Consider the following 23,153-nt stretch of genomic DNA (forward strand, 5'->3'; position numbering starts at 1 on the left):
TATCAACCTGTGCATATACAGTCTATGGGTATATACTATATGTACATACAGTCTATGGGTATATACTATATGTACATACAGTCTATGGGTATATATTATATGCATATACAGTCTATGGGTATATACTATATGTACATACAGTCGATGTGTATACATGTATATACAGTCTATGGGTATACACTATATGCCTATACAGTCTATGGTATATACTATATGCATATGCAGTTTATGGGTATATACTATATGTACATACAGTCTATGTATATCTATGCATATACAGTCTATGGGTATATACTATATGCATATACAGTCTATGGGTATATACTATATGTATATATAGTCTATGGGTATGTATGTATATACAGTCTTTATGTATATACTATATGCATATATAGTCTATGGGTATATAATATATGCATATATAGTCTATGGGTATGTATGTATATACAGTCTATATGTATATACTATATGTATATACAGTCTATGGGTATATAGTAGTCTATGGTTTCAGCTCCTCAGACTCACTACTTCATGTAAACAACTACATTAGCGTTATACACTCATCCAACACCACAATCATCAGTCTAAATGATGAACAGCTTTATTAACCGTTAAATCAATATCTGTATGTAAGTTCTGTCAATATATGTGCTTTCACTAATATCCTTCTTTGTTTATTTTCCTAGCGTATCATTTCTGCATAAAGAGAGAAGTGTTCAAACGCTTGAATTTCTGCTGCGCTAACACTAATGCTCGCTGCACTAATCTATTAATTACCGGCAGCTGTGAGTTTGACGACTTAGATAAAGAAAGAAAGAAAAAAACAGAACAAAACAAAAATTGGCATGTTGGAGCAGGAAAATCACTAAACTGTCCCGGACTCTGGCCACAATCTGGAATCTGATCCCTGAACTAGTTAACGTTAGCCATTCTAGCTACGCTCGTTTTGCAAAACAATACAATTGTTTATAGTCAAATCAATCGCGATTATTCATGACAGTTAGTCAAGGGATATAGTACGTACGTACACACACACACACACGCCTGCAGCTGCTAAGGCTCGCGCGCTAAATGCGGCGTTGTGTCTTGCTCGCGCAACGCACAAAATGGTTCAGCAAAGAGCGAGACATCTTCACTCTCTCGAGCAGATGCTTTGTTTGAGTGTGACAGTTCATGTAACCCCGTATTATTTTGAGAGTTATTTAACGCTCCTCTTGCACTCGTTTCTTTAAGTCATTTTTTCCTATTCAAATAAAAAGTTGGGGGGGCAAAAGCGTACGCGCGCCCCCTCTAAGAGAAGTGGAAGTGCACGAGCTGCACTTGCGCGTGTCGGAGATAATGGTATAATCCTATTCTATGCAATACACTTTGAAATAAATCCACTTTAGAGTTACTTGTCAATGCATATAAAAAGCAAATCAACAGTTCAGCCTTTTCATTTAAACTATTAACAGCGAATATACAAGAAACAGTGAAATTAAAAGTTTTTAAAAAGGTCAGCGTACAAAAAGCACTTAATCACTTGGCTGTTATGTGTACAAATGATTGTGTTTCAAAAGTGAAGGCCTTGTATGTGGTCACTGGCAAATGCAGCAGTTTGAAACGCTTCTAACCCAACAAACACTTGGGATGCAAGAATAACCAACCTGGGCAGCCACGGTGTTTGTTGAATGGTGAATTACTCTCAGCATGAAGGAATCAGCATGCATTCGCTTATCAGCCTTTAATCAACCATTCAATTACCGAGCCGAAATATCGCCCCTAATTGATCTGGCCTGCCGATTTGTTTCGATTTCTCGTTACCTCGAGTCGTTTATCCCCTTGCTAATGAATGGACTCGTTAGGAGGGGGCGTGCATAAGCGAAACTGACTCTGAGCGTGGAGCTGCCAGATGCGGAGTGGGAGAGACAGGGCCGAATGTTAAAACAGCAGGCAGTGTAATGGGCACCTCGGCGTTGGCGAGGCAGGCAGGAGAGTGGGCACCTGTCCATTAAGCCCCACTGTGGGTAGGGGAGATAAGTGGACTGGCCACGGTGGAGTTTCGCGCGGACGGCTGCAGCTGGAGGCAGGCGCGCGCGTGGGCGCGCGCGGGCGAGGTGAGGGTGCACACAGAGCGAGGCTGCAGAGTAGATGAAGGAAGAGATGCACTACCATCTTACTAAACGGGGCCACATTCCTCTAGTAAATCTTCATTTTTAGAGCTCTCCAGTCACCTGGGCCTGCAGTATCTTTGACACAGGCGGAGCTGTGCGTGTGAAACATTGATTCCTACTTCCGAAATAGGTTCACGAAGCTCCTGGGTAAATCCTAGGGGAAGGTGTATCACACTGCTGAGACTGGTTTAGAGCAAGCCAAGTACACCACAAAGCTTTCTGGTGTATAGGTAAGGCATTTCAAAATGACTGGATTAGACACAGAAGCAATTATTCACATACAGATTATTCCCAGTCACTGATTTAATTGCGCTGTTGTGAACATATTTATCCAAATAGAATAACGCAATCAGAATAACAATCGTCATCTATCCTATTTGTGTTCCATTGTCTGAAAACCGATAGAAAGTAGATTTTTATGGAAGGAATTTTATTCTGTTTGGTTGACTGGTTTTTACTCTGTTGGTCGGAACTTGGTCAATGTAGTAAGGTGAGAAATATTCATATTTCTTTCAGCTGGCGGACTGTGGAGTCATTTCACAGGTAGTACACAAGTTAAGAGACGCTATCGTGAGCTTCTGGGTTCAATCTAGTTCATGATATCAGTCCCAAGTGTAGCACTATTTTACTATTCTTAATTTAATTGGAACATTTTAAAATGGCATCCATTCCATCCACTGCAGTATCGATAGTGCTCCACCTGTAGCCAGTCTGTCGTCTTAAAGATTGAGACTTTTTCCTTAAGGAGAGCGGTGGAGGATCAGAGGACGAATTGGAGCGAACATGCGAGGAATGCTGGACAAGGAGGTGAATTGGGCTCTCCGTTTGCACTGCCTCCCGACGGGGTCTGCATATGTGCATGCTCGAGGTTCAGCGCGAGCGTAGCACAGCGCTTGCTGGGCAGATCTTTAGGCGGAGCCGTCTGCCACTTCGCTCCGGGACTTCATCTCGCACGGATCGGTTGGCATGCGAGCCCTGTACCTTTACTATGCATGCTTCATGAAATAAAATCACATTTCCTTTGATGGCCTTTCGTTTCGCTCGTGACTGGAAACGCTTCATTTGAAGCCGTGCGCAGGGCTCGTGCATTCAACTTCTCCTGCGTAGTGTCACCAAATGGGTTACGCAAGATACGAAAAAGAGCACACACCTCAACGATGGATGTTTTGGACCTACCAAGCCTGGTACACTAAGACTAGTCTCTGCTTTGGCAATATTGACATCTACTGGCTAAAAATAAAATGGCATAATAATCTTGTAATCAAAGGTTCAGAAATTAAGAAATTCAACAACATAGATCCGTGAGAGCCGATAAAACTAAATAAAGTATAAAGCACTTGTCAGATTTTGAAGTCATAGTATTAACAAAGGGTTAGAAATGTCCTAAAGCGCGGAGGGCATGAGAGCATTTTGCACAAAATCCGGTTCTCTTTCTCCGATGTTGCTGTTCACAACACGCAGGATTTTGCTTTAATCTGATTCACGTTTAGTATCGTCCTAAGCCCCTCCCCTTACACGGCCCTTCTGTTTGTGAAACCGATCAGTTAAATTCCGATATAAGCGCTGGTCTCACCACCACGGAAAACTCCGGCAGCAAACTGCAAGTGGCGCGCAAGCTATGATTAACCATGCACCTGTTAAACACATGACACGCGGTCTGTTATCATCCTTATACAGATGTATAATGCAGACACGGAGCCTGTGATTAAACCTGCAAGAGGATTTCGTTGAACCGCTCAGCGGTCTGATGGTGTGTGTGTGTGCGTGGAAGTACGTGAATCGGCGCACCTAAGAGCGCCCGTGGCACGCCGTTGTCACTAGTCCGTTCACTGCTCGTGCCTGCGGGGCCAAATGGGGACCCGCTCCTTCATGGCTGTTGGTCATGGTCACGTGTCTGTCTGGCTTGACCCACTGACCTTCAAGATCCATGGAACACCAGTATCAAGACTCCCACCCAGCCGGTGGGACAGCGGCTCTTTGGAAATCACTTTATTTCAAACTAGTCGGGCTCTTGCAAGATTTTAGATTTGCACGTGATCTGTATTGTTTTTGCTCTCTAAGTGTGTTGTGGTTTTGGCAGTGTCCCGGTTAAGGGTATTTTTCCCCTCTAACCCATTAGGATAAGGGCGTCTGCTAACTGCCACAATGCATGTAAATGTATCGTGCTGTTTGGGTCACAGAGTGAGCAAGTGGAGTTGGAGGAGGCGCAGGTCTGTACAGAGAGTAGACAGGCATACTACTGGCAGGGCAGATCGAACGGAGATAAATAGTTGCCCAGGTAACGGACATCCTAAGGAGGGCCAGCGGCGCCACAAATACGTGACAGTCATTTATCCACGTTTGAATGAACCTTGCTGTGTAAAACACGCATTTATTCCTCGAAGCAATACATCTGCCCCATTCGTAAGACAGTGCGAGTGAATCTTACATAAAAACGATGCCAAGCGTTAGGGAACGTTTTGGAAATTGCGCGTTATTGGCGTTTTCGCCATTTGCGCTTTAAAAAAAATCATTAGGGACTTTTATCTGTAAGGATGGCGGGTGTGTAATAGCAGCATCTGAAAACGGGACCGAGAGGTGCTCTTGCAGTTTCGCTGTCATATGCTGCTACACGTGAAGTGTCGCAGTCTGAGCGAGATCAGTCTCACAAGGACACAGGACGACTTTTGTGCGTGGTGTTGGGTTTGAAGTGGCAGCAGCCTTACCGCGCGGGCGACGACAAAACAGGTAACGTGCGCTTCGTTTCTTCGCATCGCAAACTCACCCGCGTTTCGCGTCGAATGCCGCGCGCGTAGCACTGAGAGCGCGAGGCAGGCGTACACAGACCGTGAATCCTGGATGTGCTTTGGTGGCAGGACACGATATACACATAAAGTAATGATGCACACGGCCATGATCGCAATTTTCCCAATTTGAGGGGAAGACTGGTAATCCTGTTAATTGGCATGCTATCATTTGGCCTAATTACCGACGTTCTGATGGGGAAGCACTTGTCGTTGCATCCCTAATGAGTCATCTTGCTCTTTACTAATGATCTAGTCACCCTAATGCGCGCTCTCTCTACCACCGAGCGAGCTGCGTTGCTGCCAGAAGCCCTTTCGAACGGAGGTGCCGCATTTTAGGAGAGAACTCGAGATCTTATGAAGAGAAGAAACGGTGTAGAAAACACCGACATGGCGCTGCTAGCTCACTGAGTTCCCAGAGCAAGTTTATGGCAACCACGCTGATACGAGAATCACCACAAAGTGTGTACAGTATTCCACATTCCTCCGTATCCAGTGATTTGAAAAAAAATCATTTTAAAACATCATGGGTAGTGAGTGAAAGAGCACCAGATGTAACACAAATGTGGGCGGAGCCTAAGGGTTCCTGAACATTGAGCGTCACAGTCTGCGGAAGGATACCTGTCTGAGCCCAACGCAAAGGCCGTGTGGCTCCTCGCCTCTCCACAGAGTCAGCTGATTGGTCACTTCAGTCATCGTGGCCTCTGGTATCTTGGTAACAAGCTCATAATGTGATGAAGCAGTGGATTCAAGTGGCTTATTGAATTGATGTTTAAGTGGACCCTGCTGTTTGTGTGTGTGTAAATATTATGCAAACAGTATATATATATTTCATTCTTAAAGCAAAGTGAGTAGCTGTGGTCTCTGACCTTATGTTACGAAGGGTTTGTAGCATAATGTAACTAAAAAGTGTAAGAATGCAGAAAGGATCCTCTGAAGGTTGCGTTAACCTTAACTTCTGTAAACCGGTTAACAGTGGCACACTGAATATGATTATTCACTTCATCACATTTTCCTGCTTTACTAAGTTTACTAAGCATGTCTCCTTAACAAGTAAAAGACAGATGAAGTCGATTTCATCTTAAAAGAAGAAACGGTTTCTTCTTATAGATTCTGTTCAAATCTGTGGACATATGAAAAGAGGGATGAGGCTTGTATGACTACTTTTGTGTGAGATTGTGTGTTGGGGGGTCGCACGAGCATCAGTGTGTGTGTGTGTGTTCAGATTTAATAGGGTCGTACTGATGAGTCTCTGTTTTCTAGATGTGTGTGTGTGTGTGTGTGTGTGTGTGAATTATGCTAATCATCACCCTTGCAAACGGGTGGAGAGCTCTTGAGCTGTGTAATCACTGGCAGACGGGGATCTCGCAGCGGGTGCAAACCTTTCCTTCAAACCAGTCGCCATTTGGAAGGGTCTGGCCTGTTACAAAACCCTGCAGCTCGATGTTCAGCAGTCGGCCAGCCCACCGCCCAGTGCAGTGAAAGAAAAACACCTATTTTCCAAAAATACATGAAGGGTTGTTACTGCAGTGTATGCTCAGGAAACCTGCCTCTCCTCAAATTTCTTCAAATTGTGTCACTTTTTCACAAGATAATTATTTTCACTGGATATGTTTGAGAGGATAAAACATCTTTTCTGAATAACTAAAAGAGACATTGAATTCACTAATATTTCATTTTTACAACATTTAAGTTAATTAGGACTGACTTGTCTCCTGGAATTCTAGTGCATGACCAAGGTAAAGGCATATTCAGCACTGAAGCAGTCATTCATGATGGGTCATAGTTGCCATGCAAGGCGCACATGGCAGTGTTCACCATAGCAGAAGATACCGTGTGGTTGCCATGGAACTGAAAGCCTGGTTGCTAAGGTAGTGGTGTCTGATACCTCACAAGCTCCTAAGAAAAGGGTGCAGTATAGAGTTTTTGACAATGTACTTACCAAATATTAAAACTCAAAATCTTTTTCACCATAGCAAATATCACTGCAACCTCTAAGGTGATGAGATCATGGCATGGAAAATTATTCATACTGACTGCGCTCCATGTGAGAGCCTGATGAACAGTCAAAGGTTTATTTCACTGGATTTCCACATAACAACGCAAGAGGCAAAATCCCGGTGTCTGATTTCCTGGCTATTAATCCTAGAAACCTTAACAGGTCCGTCCTCACAGGCAAGGCTAAAATGAGCTTTACATTTGCATGTTTTACAGGTTCTGGGATAATGACATGCGTATGAGAGGGAATCTTGATGGATTCTGTTGAACTTCTCCACAGCGTTAACCATGCACGCTGTCCCTAGCAAAGAGAAAACTTCGGTAACCATGGCAACTAGAACATCCAGTGGGTGAGTATACTTTGAACATTTTTCTTACGTTTAAAATGTAAAACTGGGTTGCTGTTAGTTTGTCTGGGATGTTTCGGCCCTACTAGTCAGTCACAGTACTTATGAACATACAGAATGCATCAGTGTTACAGATTCTCTGTCTACACGCCATGTCTCCTAAATGGTATTTCAGAACTTGTGTTTAAAACTTTCCGTCTTTTGGGGGACATGATACTGTTGCACAATGTAGCTGCAAATTATTTACCACATAAAATGTAATGTACTGCCTTAAACACTCTTGTTTTTAGGTTGCTTCAGCTAAAGAAACACAGATGGACTGCTAAGGTGACCATGGTGGAGGATTAGAGACATGGACTGATGTTGAAAACAGTTGACATGTCTTGGTGTAATGCTAGCACGCTAGAAGGGTGTGACCTGCTCGAGCCATTAGGGGCAGAGCTTCAGGAGGTTGAGCCCAGTCTCATGCCTGCCGTGCTTAGGGTGGCACTGGCTGGCGTCATGATCTTCATGATCACAATTGGTTTCTTCGGCAACGCCATCGTGTGCCTGATCGTCTACCAGAAGCCGGCGATGCGCTCGGCTATCAACCTGCTCCTCGCTACGCTGGCCTTCTCTGACATCATGCTTTCGTTGCTGTGCATGCCCTTCACTGCCGTCACCGTGGCAACAGCGGACTGGAGTTTTGGCCCGGGCTTCTGCCGAGCCTCGGTCATGCTCTATTGGCTGTTTGTCTTGGAGGGTGTGTCCATCCTGCTGATCATCAGCGTAGACCGTTTTCTCATCATCGTGCAGAGGCAGGACAAGCTCACCCCCCATCGGGCCAAAGTTCTGATTGCAGCATCATGGGTTCTGTCGTTCTGCGTGTCCCTCCCATCCCTGGTGGGCTGGAGGACAGCCAGGGAGGTAGAGCGGACCCCCCATTGCATTCTGGGATACAGCGACTCCCTGGCAGACCGGGGCTATGCGGTACTGTTGGCAGTGGCCGTTTTCTTCGTGCCGTTTAGCGTCATGCTGTACTCCTATGTGTGCATCCTGAACACGGTGCGGAGGAATGCCCTGCGCATCCACAATGCTGCCGCCGAAGGTGGCGCCGGCCTCAACCATGTCGGCAAGGTGGGGCTCGCGGGTCTGCAGCGCCCCCCGCAGGTCACCGTGGACATGAGCTTCAAGACCAGGGCCTTCACCACCATCCTCATCCTCTTCGTGGGGTTTTCCGTGTGCTGGCTGCCCCACACGGTGGTCAGCCTGCTGGCCGTGTTCAGCCGCCGGTTCTGCTTCAGCCCGGCCTTTTACCCGGTGAGTGTGGGGACGCTGTGGCTGAGCTACCTGAAGGCAGTCTTCAACCCCATCATCTACTGCTGGAGGATTCGCAAGTTTCGCCAGGCCTGTTTGGACTTCGTGCCCAAGACGTGCAGGTTCTGTCCTAAGGTTCCGGGCCGGAGCCGTAGGCGCATAAGACCAAGCAATATTTATGTGTGTAGCAGTGAGACCCAGTCTTCCGTTTAGGACTCGTGTGTTAATATACTTAGATGTCAAGTTAAAGCCGTGATACTGTGTTCATCTGAAAGACACAGATGCCAGTTGTTCTGTCCTTTATACTTAATTATCAGGACATTGTGTAGTCTGTGTAGTCTAAACAGTGATTGTGAATTTGAAATCAGGAAATCCTGACAAGCAACACACGTGAACAAATAAATCCATCTGTTGTAGTTCAGTGAAAGGATACACAAAACATTCACATCATATTTCGCCCAGTTCACCAAGACGACACGTGCAGATATTTCTAATCCAGGGTCATGCTTTCTGGTCATTTCCTGTTAAGTAGCTCCAGGCAAATACAGCTGTTGACTGTAAACTGTTAGCTATTAGTGAACAGAAAACTACAATTTTTTAAAAATCACTTTTTGTCGGTAATATGGTGGCATTGAACCCTGTGGTTAAGTGTATGCGTACGGCACGTAAGCTGCACGTTCCCAGTAGTGCCGTTTTGTTTCCTTGCCTCATCTGCTGCTCTTTTTTGCAACTCATCTCATTCTCTGGTTTAACTACTGGCCTAAGGAGACTTGTCAAGGAACTGAAAATTTCCCTCGGATGTCTTCTTTGGCAGGAGGCATGACGGGTTTCTCAAGTGTATTGTTAGCGGAACAAAACGGCATCGTTGAACGACATGCGTGTGTGAAGATCGCGTCTAAATGCCGCCCGGTTTCCGTACGGAGAACATTTGCTCCTTCTTTCCTCACCCTTTCACTTGGAAACTCTGAGGTAAATGACAAGGAGATGAAATGGGAAACTTTTGGGATGCATCCAATAAATCAGATTTGATTTCTAGTAAGCACACACTCTGTTTGCCAAATAGGTAAGTTGCTCTGCATAACGGTGTCTGCCAAATTATGGGAATGCAATGAAACACCTAGTATTCCTTAAACGTTGCTGAAAAAGAACCTTCTAGTTACTGAATGACTTTTTAAAGGTTATTTGTTTGTGCAGCGTTAACGCAGTGGTTAAGGTAAATTGCTTTTAATTGGGAGGTTGTTGGTTCAAGGTGCCACTCTTGGGCCCCTGAGCAAGGCCCTTAACTCTCAATTGCTCAAGTTGTACTCAGTCATAATTGTAAGTTGCTTTAGATAAAAGTGTCAGCTAAATGTAAATGTTTGCATTTTGTCAGTGTCTCATTAATGTTGTTAATTATGTGCAGCACTGAATGTGTGTTTTCCACATTTTTTTTTTACCTTAGGATCAAACATCCTTTCAGAATTTCCAATAAATACAACATTTGAAATCTGTTTGAATTCTGTTTTTTTAAAAACAAAAAAACAAAACAACAACACTTTTTTATGGCGACTATGACTTATGGTGTGGTGTTCCTCCCAGCCGCTCGGGGGCGCATTACCAGTGTATCGTATTTGGGAAGCATGAAGTCGCACGTCCTCATTTTTCGGAAGTGGAAGAGTGAGATGGCGTCCTACAGACCTGACGGGAAAGCAGGGTTGCCTGACAGAAACGTTACTGACAGCGACCTGCTACTGCACCCAGAACTTCTGTCTCCGCAGTTTATCAAGCTTATGTTACATGAGGTCAGCTCCAAAGTTGCCTTTGCTGTGTAGGTGGCTAAGCTGGCGCTGGTTTTGTCCTAGCCTAGCCTAGCCTAGCCTAGCCTAGCTTTAATGGCTATCTGATTATTACTATTATAAAACAGTAACGTTTAATTTTACAACCCTGCAGTCGTCGGATAGTCTAAGGTGTCAGTTAGCCAGCTAAATGAAGCAGAATAATTCGTCTCATAACGGCATTGTGTAGAAAACCATTTCGGAGGAAACGCTAACGTAGGTTAGCTCGCTCGCTGTGTGTTCGTTGTCAAAAGGGCCGTTTGGTTTAAATAGCCTTTTGTTGTCGAGTTTCTTGTAACGGTTTCATTTTGTTGTTGATTTGTTTCGATGTCTGACACTGATCTTTTCCGTGGACTGTTGGTTAGCGAATGGTTTGGCAGCTGAGTTTAGTAACGCAGAGTTTAGTTTAGTAGTAGCCGCATGTCGTGATGGGTCTCCTTAGTTTGTCAGCAGAGACCAAACGGAAAATGGAAAGAACTGACCAACGTTGCTGTAAAAGAGGAGGCTACTAATCGAGGCTACACAAGCTGGCTAATGTTAAATTCACATCACATCCTATGCCTAACTGGCTGACAATTGGTATCTGCTTTTTCTAACCATGTAGTGTTAGAATATGCTTCAGGTTGCCAACGTTTTGTTTGCTCAAAGAATATTTTCTCAGTTACCGAGTGTTGGATTAATTTTTGCAGAGGAAGATAAGGACAGAAGATGAAGACGACCCTGACCAACTTACAGAGTTATACATACAGCACGTTATCCCTCTACCACAGCGAGAACTCCCTAACAGTCGGTGGGGGAGACGAATGGAGAATACCAAAGCACGCCAGCGCTCGACTACTGGACATAGGTGAGCTGGATGTGGGGCTCTGTGGTCTTTCTTATTTTCACCTTCTTGCCATAGTTTGCCAATCAGGCTGCATTGCCATTCCTGTATTCCTGTTAAATGCTGAGCCTCTTCTTCCACCCTGACAGCTCAAGTGCTGATGGCAGGAAAAGGCCTCTGATTGTGTTCGAAGGCGGCTCCGCCAAGACAGGCGCCGTTAAACTAAAGAAAGGCCATGACCCCCCCATTCCGGCGGTTACGGATCGCCTGAAGCCGCCGCCGTGTGCCGTTGATCTCACCAACCCCATACGGAAGCTTTCAGGCTCCTGTACAAACTGCTCTCCCTCTCTGTCCTCGGGTGGGAGTCCCAAGAGTCCTACAGGCAACGGGAGCCTGGGAACCTCCGGCAGCACGAGCGCAAAGCTGAAACGCGGCGCCTCAGAGCCTGGCGGTGCGCCCGGCAGCCCTGTGAGTACAGCCAGCACACGGACAGCAGGGCCTTGGTGGGGTTTAGTTAGTGCAGCTGCCTCTTTGCAGACCTGTTTACATTGTCATAATCATCACTGCACGGATGTTTTGGATTGCCTGCTCTTCACTAGATAAGAACCAGATGTGTTAATTAAATTGGTTATTGGATGTCTCCAAACATTGTCGGCATGATCTGTTGGTGTCTTATCTGCCCTTGAAGATGCCTGCTGCGTTACATACATAGATGGGAGATGCACATTTAAATGCTTTGTTTCAGATGTTCAAAAACGAATACAATTTTAGATCTAGATCGCATAGAATGCATCATGACATCACATACAGGTGATGGTGTATGTGTAATATAATATGTATTTCTCATAATATAACATTTTTAGCTTTTTCCTTGCAATACACTCAGAATACTGTTTATCAGAAGCATGTACTTTGTAAGAACATCTTACAGTTTTGCAGCCATTCACAGCGATTAGCTTCCCCTACTGATGCAAAATGGCCTGGGATTCCTGTGAGCACTACCCCTGTATCTGTGCACACACAGGAAGTAAGAAATGAAGTGCTGGGGAGTCACGATGGGCATGTACAAGTTTGAGGCCAGTGTAGGCTGCTAGTCTGCATCGGCACTCTTAGGCATTACAAGACAGTAGACAAAAATACCACAATATACAAGGTCTTCAAACATGCCGGTGAACCCTTGCTATAACGTTGTTAAAGTTTGGCCTATATTGTACTGGCAGAAACAGTTTGTTGGATCGTGTGATGGCTGCAGTTCGTTAAAACATTCACACATCTGTCATCTAGACCCGCTGAAGTCTTGCACTTTTTTTTAGTCACAGTTCTTACCTATGAAAATCTGCATGTTTCTTTCACAAATGAGCGTGGCTGGCTGGTGCTGATGGTGAAGGGACAGAGAGAACATAGTAAATACAAATAACCCAATCAAAGACACAGAGTCGTTTCAGAGGAGAAACCGCAGACCCGGCGTTCCCCCGAGCTCTGTGCAGCCAGACGGTCATCGGTTTCTCCTCTGAAACGACTCTGTGTCTTTGATTGGGTTATTTGTATTTACTATGTTCTCTCTGTCCCTTCGCCATCAACACCAGGGTGAAATTAAATGGTCTTTAACGTGGATTTTGCACTGACTTTTTGTCTTATTACACATTAACTAAAAAAACCCGATAATTTCCTTAAGCGACTCCATTGGTGAGATTATTATGGCCTAAAGCATCTATGATTGGGCTGGTGGGCCAATGCACAATAGTAAGCACGATTTGTCAGAGAGCTAATTTGCATAATGCAGCTCTCCACTATGCCAGAACTGTGAAGGCCAATGCTGAGATAATAATTATAATATAATTAGCACTATGAATATTTAGTGTTTTGGCCAGTAAAACAATCAAGCTCTGACAGAATGCATGCGAGAAGAATAGCAATTCCGGCAGGATGTTGCTTGAGCCGTCGCCGTGGTTATTTCCGTAGCAGTAATCGTTAGCTATGCACTGTGTGACATGTTCACTACGATGTCATTGCGCTTGCGAAATGGAGGTGGACTGCCATTGTTAAATGGTCCGCTGCTGCTGCTGCTGCTGTTTTTGTTTGGCGCGGTGGACTGAGCGCTTGCTGCGCGCTCGCACAGGAGCCAAGCCGTGCTCTGCTGTTTACCCCCTGGGTTACAAAGGCCCCAAGCCAAAAAGGCATGATGTGAAGCTTTGGTGGTCTCCACAGCAAACCATTAGACCATTCTGCACACGCCGACATGTTGGTTGGAGTTTTATATCACAACGTTTACGTCTGCTCGTGATTTTATCGTCGTGTACAAGAAGACTATGTACGTGCGCCAAAGGAAACTCAGCTTCTCCCAGCCAGCGGTGACTGTTGCATTTAATTAAAATTTCATTAAATTAAATGTTTGTTTTGGGCTTCTTCTTTTTTTTTTTTCGTTGAGTTTTAGGAAAAGGGGTGTGGACATGTACACATCCTGGCAGCTCTGCTCATAAACGTTTTGTTTTTTGTTTTTTTTTCCCCTTGCCACAGGAGCTCAAGTCACCTGAGGTGAAAAAAAAGATTCAGCATGTCACATGGCCATGATGTCACATGCCGTCCCCCCTCCCCAACAGCAGCCCCTAACAGGAAGGACTACCATTACCTTTCGGAAGGTCTGGTGTGTGTCTCAGCCACGGGGTCCTCTGACAGGAGGAGCCATGTCAGGGATACGAAGCTCCTGTGTAGCTCCTGGACTCCGAGAGTAGCGTGCGCCCCCTGGTCCCCTCTTGTAGGGTGCCAACGGAGTGCTAGTTAAACGATTTTACTGCTGAACGTGATCGCTGTGTGTGGTTTTGGAACAGAACTTTGGACGTGGTTCTGAAAGACGCCGTACGGCTTCCCTGCGGTACTCTGGCCGGTTTATGTGTACTTTGAATAAAGAATGATGTGTTCACCGCATTTTCATTTGGTTGTAAAATCTGTTTGGGTGTAAGTGTAAGTGACAGGAACCAAGTCTGCCTCGAGTCTTTAATACAAAAGAATATTTTCTATTTTCAGTTCCACTCACACAATGTGAATTTAACTATCGTTTTACTAGTCTAGAAGGGGTGCAGCATCACTTGATGGGCAGCAGACGTGCTTTCTTTATTTTTAACCAGCGCATTCCAACACATTTTTAAAACCACAAAACGTACGCGCTAGTAACTCCAGTCGACGGCGAACACTTCAGGTCGGGAAGACGGTTTTAGGAAAAGAAGACGGCTGCTTGTCACTCTTTCCACAGCTGTCTTGCTCACTGCTGTCCAGGGTTTGGCAACGATGGCACCAATCGCGTGTGATTAGGCAAGAAGTCACACAAATTCCCATCTGAGATGTTATCATTCAAGTCACGATTCTGATCTAGGGCTGCATGTGAAAGTGACCCAGATCAGATTTGTGTGTTCACACAGCCCTGAAAAAATCAGATTTGTCTCAAGGCAAAAAATATAATTTGAGTCACTTTAACTTATCCTGTGTAAGGGATGAAAATTGTCGTTTCAGATCTGTAAGCTTCCTGTTGAGTCTCTCTCTAAGATCCTTTATTCGGAGAGGAAGACACTGTTGAGGGATTAGTGTTGCAGCCATTTTACTGTTTGTTATTAAATAGTACTTCCTGTTCTTTGCAGTCACACTTCCTGATGAAGGCATGTGAGCTGAAATGTGTTGGATGCAATAAAGTTGGATTTCAGTTCTCTGGTCAAGTGGGTTTTTTTCCTGTTTTCCTACAGTTTTTGGTTTTCCAAGCACCTTGTTGGGTAACGTTGTGCCAGATCACTCACTCCAGTCTACTCTTCCATGAGGCATCTGTTATCACTCCATCACTACAGCCAAATTTCTCCAAACATTTTTTTCCAAACTTCATGTTATCAATGGATGTGCCTGTTCACTGCTCTAGCACTAGGTGGCGGTGTTTGCTCATGTTTCATTTTCTGCAGCGTGAATTGCTGATATCGTTTCGATTTATGAAGTGTGACATTTGATTTTCTGGATAAGAACAAAAGAAAATGCTTGAAGTTTCATTGTTTTAATTTGCTTTATTAATCTTGTTTGGTGCAGACAAACATTGGGAAGTCTTCACACAGTTTTTTTTTTTTTTTCTGTTAGTTGCAATGTGTTATGTCAGAACCACTGAAGGGGAACTAGGTACAGTGCTTTAAATTTTAAATAGATCAACATTGACATATTGTAACAGACTTTGTAAAACTGACATTTTCTAAAGTTAATATTGACAGAATATTTGTGTAAGTATCAGTTCCACCAGGAAGCTCTTATTACTTGTGCTGTAGTGAAAATAAATGTCTGTGGCTAAAATATGTGACATTATCAACTATTCAAGCTATTAATAGAAAGAAAGTTTACTTGTTCATAGCCTGTGCTTGTTCATAGCCTATTATAATCGATTAATTCATTAATATTAGCAGGCCTTATCAGGGTTTTTTGCTGCCATGACTTGCTTCCGTTTCGTCCAAATTCCTCAGTTTCAGACATCCTTGCCACACTCGGGACACAGGATGTCGTCCCGCTCGGTGAGGAAGCCGCGGCCCACCAGAGAGACGGAGCACTTCTTACAGTTGAAACAGTCGTTGTGCCACTGGCGCTCCTCAAAGGAGATGTATTTGCTGCCTCCGAGGCCTTAGGAGCAAAGGTAAGGATCAGGAGGTCATTGTGTATGTGTTTGTCTGTCTGTCAATAAAGCAACAGAAATTGCAGTGAAAGTGCATAGCTACAGGAAATGGTCTGCTAAATGCCATAAATGTAAATGAATGGTTGGTTGTCTCTGTTTTCTGTGGGGCGTTGGGGCTCGTGGGTAACGGAGCATACGTACCGCTGATGGGGGTTGTGCACGAGGCACACTTCTTGGCGTACAGGTTGCAGAAGCAGTTCAGGCAGTAGGGGAAGTCGTCACGAGACGTGAAGCGCTGGCCGGATAGCTGCTGCTTGCAGCCTGTGCACAGGAAGCAGTCCTTATGCCAGGGCTGCTCGTGGTAGGTCACGCCCCCGGTGGTGATGGGCTGGACAGATGAAGGGGTGCAGAGTGGGAATGCTCGCGTGCCGTTCTCACACGGATACCTGGGTAATGCCAGCTGCCCTTGAACTGAAATTCTAACTGACTTTAAGCCTTTATCATCCAGTCTGTCATAGTTACTGCTTTCACTAGCTTAACCCACAAGCGAAGCTCAGACAGAAGGAATGTGTCCAACGTCTCTCCCTTTCAGACACGCTCAACTCGAGTTCTCGGTCCAAGTAAAAATGCCTTGATATGCTCCCTGAACACTTTCAGGGTATATCATCAGTAAACAGGAATATAAGATGCCGGCGAACACTCATCGAACGGCTTCGTACCTTCTTGCACTGGACGCACTGCATGGCAAACTGCTTCTCGTAGCAGGGCACACAGTAGTTGCTGCTGTCCTTGGGGATGAAACTCTTGGTGCCGATGGGCTGCTGGCACCGTTGGCAGGTGAAACACGTCTCATGCCAGCTGTTCCCCTTGTGTTCCATCTTCCGGGAGCCTGTGGAAGTGCGTGTGAGAGGAGGCCCCCCCCCCCCCAAAAAAAGAGGGATCAAGTGCTGACGCAGTGGAAGATGACCTGCATTAAACATATTTTTAGTGGGGTTTTTTTTTTTTTTAAACTTGAGAGCGGCTTTAGTTAAGCAGTCGCTGTGTGCTGAGAACCTGAGGCACAGAATCCGAAATGAATCATCTGTTCTGAAGAGAACTGCGAAGGTACCGGACCAAATCACATTCCAGCTCTGATCTTTTGAGCTTTCCTGGCTCGCACAGTCCAGAGTAACACACACACATATCCGGCTACCGTTACGTAAACACAGAACAGAGTGGTAATGTTTCTTTTCTTTTTTTTTTTAAAGTGGGGGGAAAAGACATGGTGTTTAGATCTCTCCTGCTGCTACGCTTCAGATGTTTGTACTTCACACACACTATATGCGAGTGTCCCACCCAGGACGGCGAAAGATTGGATGATTTTAAAAGTACCAAAAACAATGGTGTCCTTTACTATGTGATTACTGGGAGGCTTTGTTCACATTGCCTAGTAATAGTTCACTTTCTTTAACCAAAATTCTGTTCAGGTCTTTGAACATATATATATATATATATGAGAGAGAGAGAGAGATTGTGACAAAGGTCAGCTGTTACTATATTTTGGAACGGTCTTAGCCGAGCGAGGACCGGGTGATTGGTCACAGATTAATTGCCAATGTGCAGTATTTCCAATGGTTTCAGAACCATTCCGTTACGTTTGAACAGCCTCCGCTCCGCTGCAGGAGCTCGGCGGGAACCGCAGCGGCAGAGAGGCCATTGCTGTTTTTCTCGTGCAGCCTTCGGGGGGCGGCGAGTGTGCGCGTGAGCGAGGCTCGTGCGGAAGCGCCCCTCACCGGGCATGATGGTCTTCTTGCACTCGTGGCACTTGGAGGAGTACTGGTTGGAGTAGCACTCGGTGCACAGTAGCTGCTCGTCCCTGGTGGAGAAGGGTTTGTCCACCAGCGAATGCTGGCATTGGAAGCAGTGGAAACATCCTTCGTGCCAGTGACGGTCTTTGTATGACAGGTCCTGCAGTAGCGGGGCAGGAGACACGAACAGAGCTGGTCACCTCAGGCACCCCACGATCCGGTAACTACTCACGGTGCACTCGTCAGGGTGATGAGGCTTTAGGGTATGGGCAAAGGTTATTAGTAACTAAAGGGGGCCAAGCACTTCTGGGTGTTCTATGATGTGCGTTTGCTTGGCCAGAAACATGAAACAGCCGGTTCCTCTAGCACTCGATACAACACACTAGTGTCACTATTTGGATGCCCTGGACAGTACAGTGCATATTGGGTATTCTATCATATTTATAGGCAGTAATGCATTTTGCAGTTAACTGTGTTATGACTGCCTAATGTCCACGTGTCAACGTGTCTGACCGGTCTAATGCCGTGTTGTCTACATGCACTGCGTGTAACATGCAGCGGTTGTATGTTTGCGTGTAAAATACGCGTGTGCAGCCAGGGTTACCCTGCTGTTGCAGCCGATTGGCTTCTTGCACTCCTCACAGGTGTTGGAGTACAGGCTCTCGTAACACTTCACACAGTATGGGTTCTCCTCACGCAGGACGTACTTCCGTCCGAACAGGGTTTCCTTGCAGTAGTGGCAGTCGTAGCGCTCTGTCATCCTTCCTCCTGCTCAAAAAGAGGCACCGTGTGTTACAAAGGCTGAGCGAAGCACGCACTGAACTGTCAGAGAGGGAACAGCCGGGCTGTGTCTCAAAGTTCTTCCCACGTCGGGTCAGTTAACCTCAGAGAGGTCGCGCCTCATGCGCGACGGCCACATGAGGTACTTGCTCGTGAAATGGCTGCAGAGCAATTATGTTGATATGAGGGTTTGGGTGCAGCCATGCCCTGGAAAAACAGCTGACGAGAGGTTGTACCCTCCAGGATGGTCTGCGACGTCTGCTTGGCGAGATCAGATCGTCAGGCACGTAAGGTAGCACCAGGATCGCTTTCTACTCGCCGTATCGGAGTACCTGGCTATTAGTCAAACTCAACAGCACATGAGCTCAGCCCTGTATCATTGCACAGCATCGCTGTAAAGCAGGGGATGAAGCCATGTGCCGCTCCTGAACATCGCTGTCATACCATAGCAAGCAATCCATAACCTCCACCTGTCAACAAGGAGAATACAGATTGCGTGTGTGCATCTGTCTAATTTTAACACCCAATCAGATCAGTGGATGCAGCATCTTTGTGTACCCGTTTAATCTAGTCTTCACACATACCACAAAACAAAGTTGCTCTTAATGAAACCCGTGGAAAACATGTGGCCCAAGACGAATCGGAAAGCAGATCCCGAGCCGAGTTAAAGCTGTTCCCGAAGACGGAGGACAGCGCGATCAGACATGCCGATTCCTACTGAATGACGGGACGGTGCTGGCGTGCCGAGCGAATGCCTACTCACGGCTGCAGCTGTCCCGGTCCTGAGCTCGCTAAAGCCCCTCTGCTTATCCCGCCCAGGAGCGGCGCGGCCCGGTGACGCCTCCGTGCGCTCCCTCGCTGAGCGTGGCCGAGTGAAGCCCTGCGCCTCCTGCGCTTCTACCGTCCACAGTTTGACCATATAAGGCAGCGAGCTCTGCTCACCCGGCCAGAAGCGCACACACTCTCCGAACCTCTCGCTCAACCTCTCTGTCCAAATTCTCTTCTCTCCCTCGCAAAGTCTCCACCTCTCGGTTTCTCTCTCTGCCTCGCTCTCTCTCCCCTCTTCCTGTTTGTCTTCATTTGCCCGTCTTTTGCAATCCCTCATCCAAACCTTTTTTTTCCCCCCCATTCTTTCCATTTGCGCGTTCCACGTCTCCGCTCCATCGGGATAGCGGGCACGTCGTGGCCTGCGTTCCGTCCTCTGCTGTCTTTTACGCTGCCCTCCCACACCCTCGAAGCCCGGGGGGTGCAATTACTGAGGCCCTGCCTATGTGGCCAAGGTGCACCCTTTGTAACGTGAGCGCGTAATTCTCTCGGCCGTTGCTTTGCGTCCAGTGTGTGTCTGCTGCACACCCGCCGCAGGGCGCTGCTGCCCTGGACGTGATTGTGGCGCGTTTCAACATCCGCGCTTGGCGTCTGCGTTGACCCGTCGACACCAGTATTTTTCCCTCCACTCTCAAAGTTTACGAAGTTTATTCTTTGCGTTTCCCTGACTCTTTTCCCAGGCTAGTTTGCCTCTTGCTCCTCCTACTAGATTAAATAAAGATTGCACTGGATTATTAAAGCTTTCTTTGGATCCCCGAATAAAACCGATTAACCAGACCACAAGTGTCACTGTAAGATGACGTTATGCAGCTGCTGTTGGGATAAAATAAAATCTGTTTTTACCCTCAGCTGTAACGCTGCTCTGGGTTTGGACGTCAGTTGGCACCTCCGCCATAGGGGGGCCACAGGTTATCAGTGTGCAGCGTGGCTATTTGGATAATGGGCCACAGAGTCTCAGTTCACCTTCGACCTACGCAACTCGGCAAACTACAGCTTTTGAGCCCCGTTTCCTGTCTCGTGGTTTTCAGCAAAATGAAATCGCGGTTGCTTCATTGCTGTACAACAAATCGAACCATTTTATAAAATGTAATTATATTATATATATATATATATATATATATATATATATATATATATATATATATATATATATATATATATATATCCTCCATAACATACTTCAAGGAGCATTTTCTACAGGAAACCTCAGCGAGTGGCGTGTTCAGTAATGTCCGCTCCTGTTGGCATCCAGTCACTTTGGTCTCCTGGTATTGACTGCAGCGTGCTCCGCTGTCCCAGGGTGCCCTATCTTCCTCCTGTATCTCCTGCTCTTTTCCGCTCTCTGGCTATGTTTAGCAACCCTGCGACCGCCGTCACGGAACCACTTCACATGGCGCCGCTTGACGTCCAGTCGAGCTCCAGCCTGCATACTGAGAGCTTTCAGAGGCCGTAGCAAAAAAAGAGACAGGTGGCCTACCCTCCCATGAGATTAAGGCTGTGTTCTGACCAAACCACAGACACACACACACACACACACACACACACACACATATACATACATATATTCTCCTCTTTGCTATCTGTATGCAAAAAAAGCATAAAATATCCAACCTCCGGTTGTGAGTCGCTCATTGCCTATACCATAGCCGAGAGCCATCACATACAGTGTATGGTGTCACATACCATGGGGATGACAGCCTGTTAACACTGTAACCAGCCACTGTGATGATGCAGTTCTCACAACTACTACAGAGCACGTCTCGCGTCATTCAGCGTATGTTGTATATGCCTGCATTTTAAACAGTGCCCATAACCTCTCTCTGACTTTCTGACATTATGCAATAATCTTGTGTTCAGTGTATTTTCCAAATGCAGTTCGACCTCGTGAAAGCATCATCTCAGTCCAGAGAAAACAGCAGCAGACTCTGCTGTGTGTTTTTTAAAGGCTGTGCTGTAACAGGTTTTAACAAGTAAATCAGAAAGCTTTGACGGGGTTGAATTTGTTTTGGATTGAGCCTTGTGCTTTGAGTTAGTTTTATGTGGCATAAAATACACACGCACGTGTGTGTTTATGCCTGCGTGCGTGCATGCATTTTTTCCTTGCATGAATTTTGATTACCTGTCTGGAAATGAGGGTAGATCCAGGAGCATGCGTTGAGAGCTTTAATGATGAGGAGAGGAATTTTTCAAACTTTTAATTTCAGTTCTTTGCTAAATGATTGGTGTATGAAAAAGCAGATCGAACCAATGTGAGGCAACGCTGCGCAGTTTGGATCCAGATTATAGTCACTATATGGGATCCATTTTAGTGAATCAACTCTCTCCTATGTTTACACAGGATTGCAGGAACTCTAACGGGAGTTCCTTTTTACCGATTTTCATTTGAGCCACGGCATTGCGCTAAAAACACACATTCTCTTCACAGATGTCATCGGCACATCTGAGATGTATCTGCAAGTGTTAAATGGAGATTACAGTGTGAGTGATGCTGTTGGTAGCTTACCTACGTGAGGCGGTGGTCCTTTCCTCAGAGCTCGGGCAACCTGTCAGCGGGGTGAGTCTGGCCAGACTGAGTGGGGAGGCTCTGGGGATCGGCCCTACGCCCTCCTGACTGAGTTACCCCTCTTGTGGGGTGGCTAATTGAGGTGGTGCAGAATGAACAGGCACTCTTTATCTAGATGAGCTATAAATACTAGGCAGCAGGACCAAAGTTAAAGCCCACACATGCACACTTAAGTCCTCTGGCCTTTTAAGGTTCTTCATTGTGGTCTAATATACACTTTGCTATGAAGTTGGTGTTGATGATTATATCAATCCTTGTCTCAAACTATCCGCTTATGAGCATTGATCATGTCCGTAATGTTCTGTGTGTAAACATTGATGGTTCTTAGTTCCTGTCCTGTCCTAGTGTCATCAGATTATATCTGACAAATGGGGGTCCATTTAATTGGGTGAGAAGTGGAGGATACAAACGGACTGCAGCCTTTGCTAACTCTAGACAGTTTAACACACGCTGAAGACTGCAATTACAAACAATTACTGGCAATTTGGGGGATGATGGGAGACAAATGAATGATGGGCAGGAGACGAACACATTCCGAACCATTTACACACTTGCTGCGTTCATGTACTGAACCATTCACACACTCGCTGCATTCACATACTGAACCATTCAGATTCTTACTGACCTTCAAATTTTCACTTAGTTCGTGTGTTTACTGAACCGATTCCATTCTTACTGCAATTTATATTCTTATTATTTTCTGACCACACACGCAGAAATAAATCAAGAGGAAATGGCCTTTAGGAACAGCAAACATTTGCCAAATGTCTGCAGCACAACCCTTGGATCTGTGTTATTGTTAGAACGTTCCAGATATTTTGCAAATGGGGAATGCTTGTTGTAAACCTTGCCCTTTGCTCAGGGAGGAAACACAATCTTCACTGGATTCTCGCTGATTAATTCCACTAAGCCAGTAGGTTTATTATTGCTCAGGGAACTGTAATATGAAACATGAGGCTTTCATGGCTGCGTTAGGAGAGGGTGGTTCAGATATCTGAGTAAACGCTGACAGTTTAAGTCAGCGCCTGTACTAATAACTTTGTTAGGGCCTGTTCAGTGCTCTTTCTAACCTATGATACCGGGTGGAGGTGTGAGGGGAGCCCAACTCTCATAGAGACCCTCCTCCACATCCATAAGTGCCTGCTCTGTCCCATGTATACGCCACTCTGCCTATCTCCCCAAACATGCTCGCCAGTGATTGTTCTCTCTCTCTCTCGCTCTCTCTCTCTCTCTCTCTCTCTCGCTCTCTCTCTCTCTCTCTCGCTCTCTCGCTCTCTTCCTCTCTCTCTCTCGCTCTCTCTCTCTCTCTCGCTCTCTCTCTCTCTCTCGCTCTCTCTCTCGCTCTCTCTCTCTC

The 23,153-nt window shown here is 45.9% G+C and overlaps 3 protein-coding genes and 1 long non-coding RNA gene across 7 annotated transcripts; 3 read left to right on the forward strand and 1 right to left on the reverse strand.

Moving 5' to 3' along the window:
- The first annotated feature begins 2,287 nt into the window (after positions 1-2,287).
- On the forward strand, positions 2,288-3,133 carry LOC118240805 (uncharacterized). Its single transcript, XR_004775644.2, has 3 exons — positions 2,288-2,383; positions 2,670-2,707; positions 2,899-3,133. It is a non-coding gene; the product is annotated as an uncharacterized LOC118240805 (long non-coding RNA).
- Positions 3,134-4,597: 1,464 nt separating this feature from the next.
- gpr45 (G protein-coupled receptor 45) lies at positions 4,598-10,039 on the forward strand. Its single transcript, XM_027022107.3, has 3 exons — positions 4,598-4,880; positions 7,151-7,284; positions 7,572-10,039. Exon 3 carries the CDS (start codon positions 7,642-7,644, stop codon positions 8,788-8,790), a length of 1,149 nt encoding a protein of 382 aa, XP_026877908.2. The 5' UTR covers positions 4,598-4,880; positions 7,151-7,284; positions 7,572-7,641; the 3' UTR covers positions 8,791-10,039.
- Positions 10,040-10,201: 162 nt separating this feature from the next.
- Positions 10,202-14,912, forward strand: c9h2orf49 (chromosome 9 C2orf49 homolog). The gene is made up of 4 exons (XM_027022103.3): positions 10,202-10,358; positions 11,081-11,238; positions 11,364-11,682; positions 13,732-14,912. The coding sequence occupies exons 1-4, from the start codon at positions 10,239-10,241 to the stop codon at positions 13,783-13,785; spliced, it is 651 nt and encodes a 216-aa protein (XP_026877904.2). The 5' UTR covers positions 10,202-10,238; the 3' UTR covers positions 13,786-14,912.
- Positions 14,913-15,234: 322 nt separating this feature from the next.
- fhl2a (four and a half LIM domains 2a) lies at positions 15,235-21,898 on the reverse strand. 4 transcript variants are annotated; one of them, XM_027022099.3, is made up of 6 exons: positions 21,740-21,898; positions 18,236-18,399; positions 17,617-17,791; positions 16,564-16,733; positions 16,046-16,232; positions 15,235-15,852 (listed from the first exon to the last, which is right to left on the reverse strand). In XM_027022099.3, exons 2-6 carry the CDS (start codon positions 18,389-18,391, stop codon positions 15,701-15,703), a joined length of 840 nt encoding a protein of 279 aa, XP_026877900.1. In that variant the 5' UTR covers positions 18,392-18,399; positions 21,740-21,898; the 3' UTR covers positions 15,235-15,700. The 4 variants fall into 4 exon arrangements, with proteins under 4 accessions (XP_026877900.1, XP_026877903.1, XP_026877901.1 ...); XM_027022102.3 differs by lacking the exon at positions 21,740-21,898 and adding an exon at positions 20,416-20,627; XM_027022100.3 differs by lacking the exon at positions 21,740-21,898 and adding an exon at positions 19,175-19,449.
- Between the last annotated feature and the right edge of the window lie 1,255 nt (positions 21,899-23,153).

Source organism: Electrophorus electricus, chromosome 9, assembly GCF_041902795.1.
Source record: "Electrophorus electricus isolate QZ-2024a chromosome 9, ASM4190279v1, whole genome shotgun sequence".
Lineage (NCBI taxonomy): Eukaryota > Metazoa > Chordata > Actinopteri > Gymnotiformes > Gymnotidae > Electrophorus > Electrophorus electricus.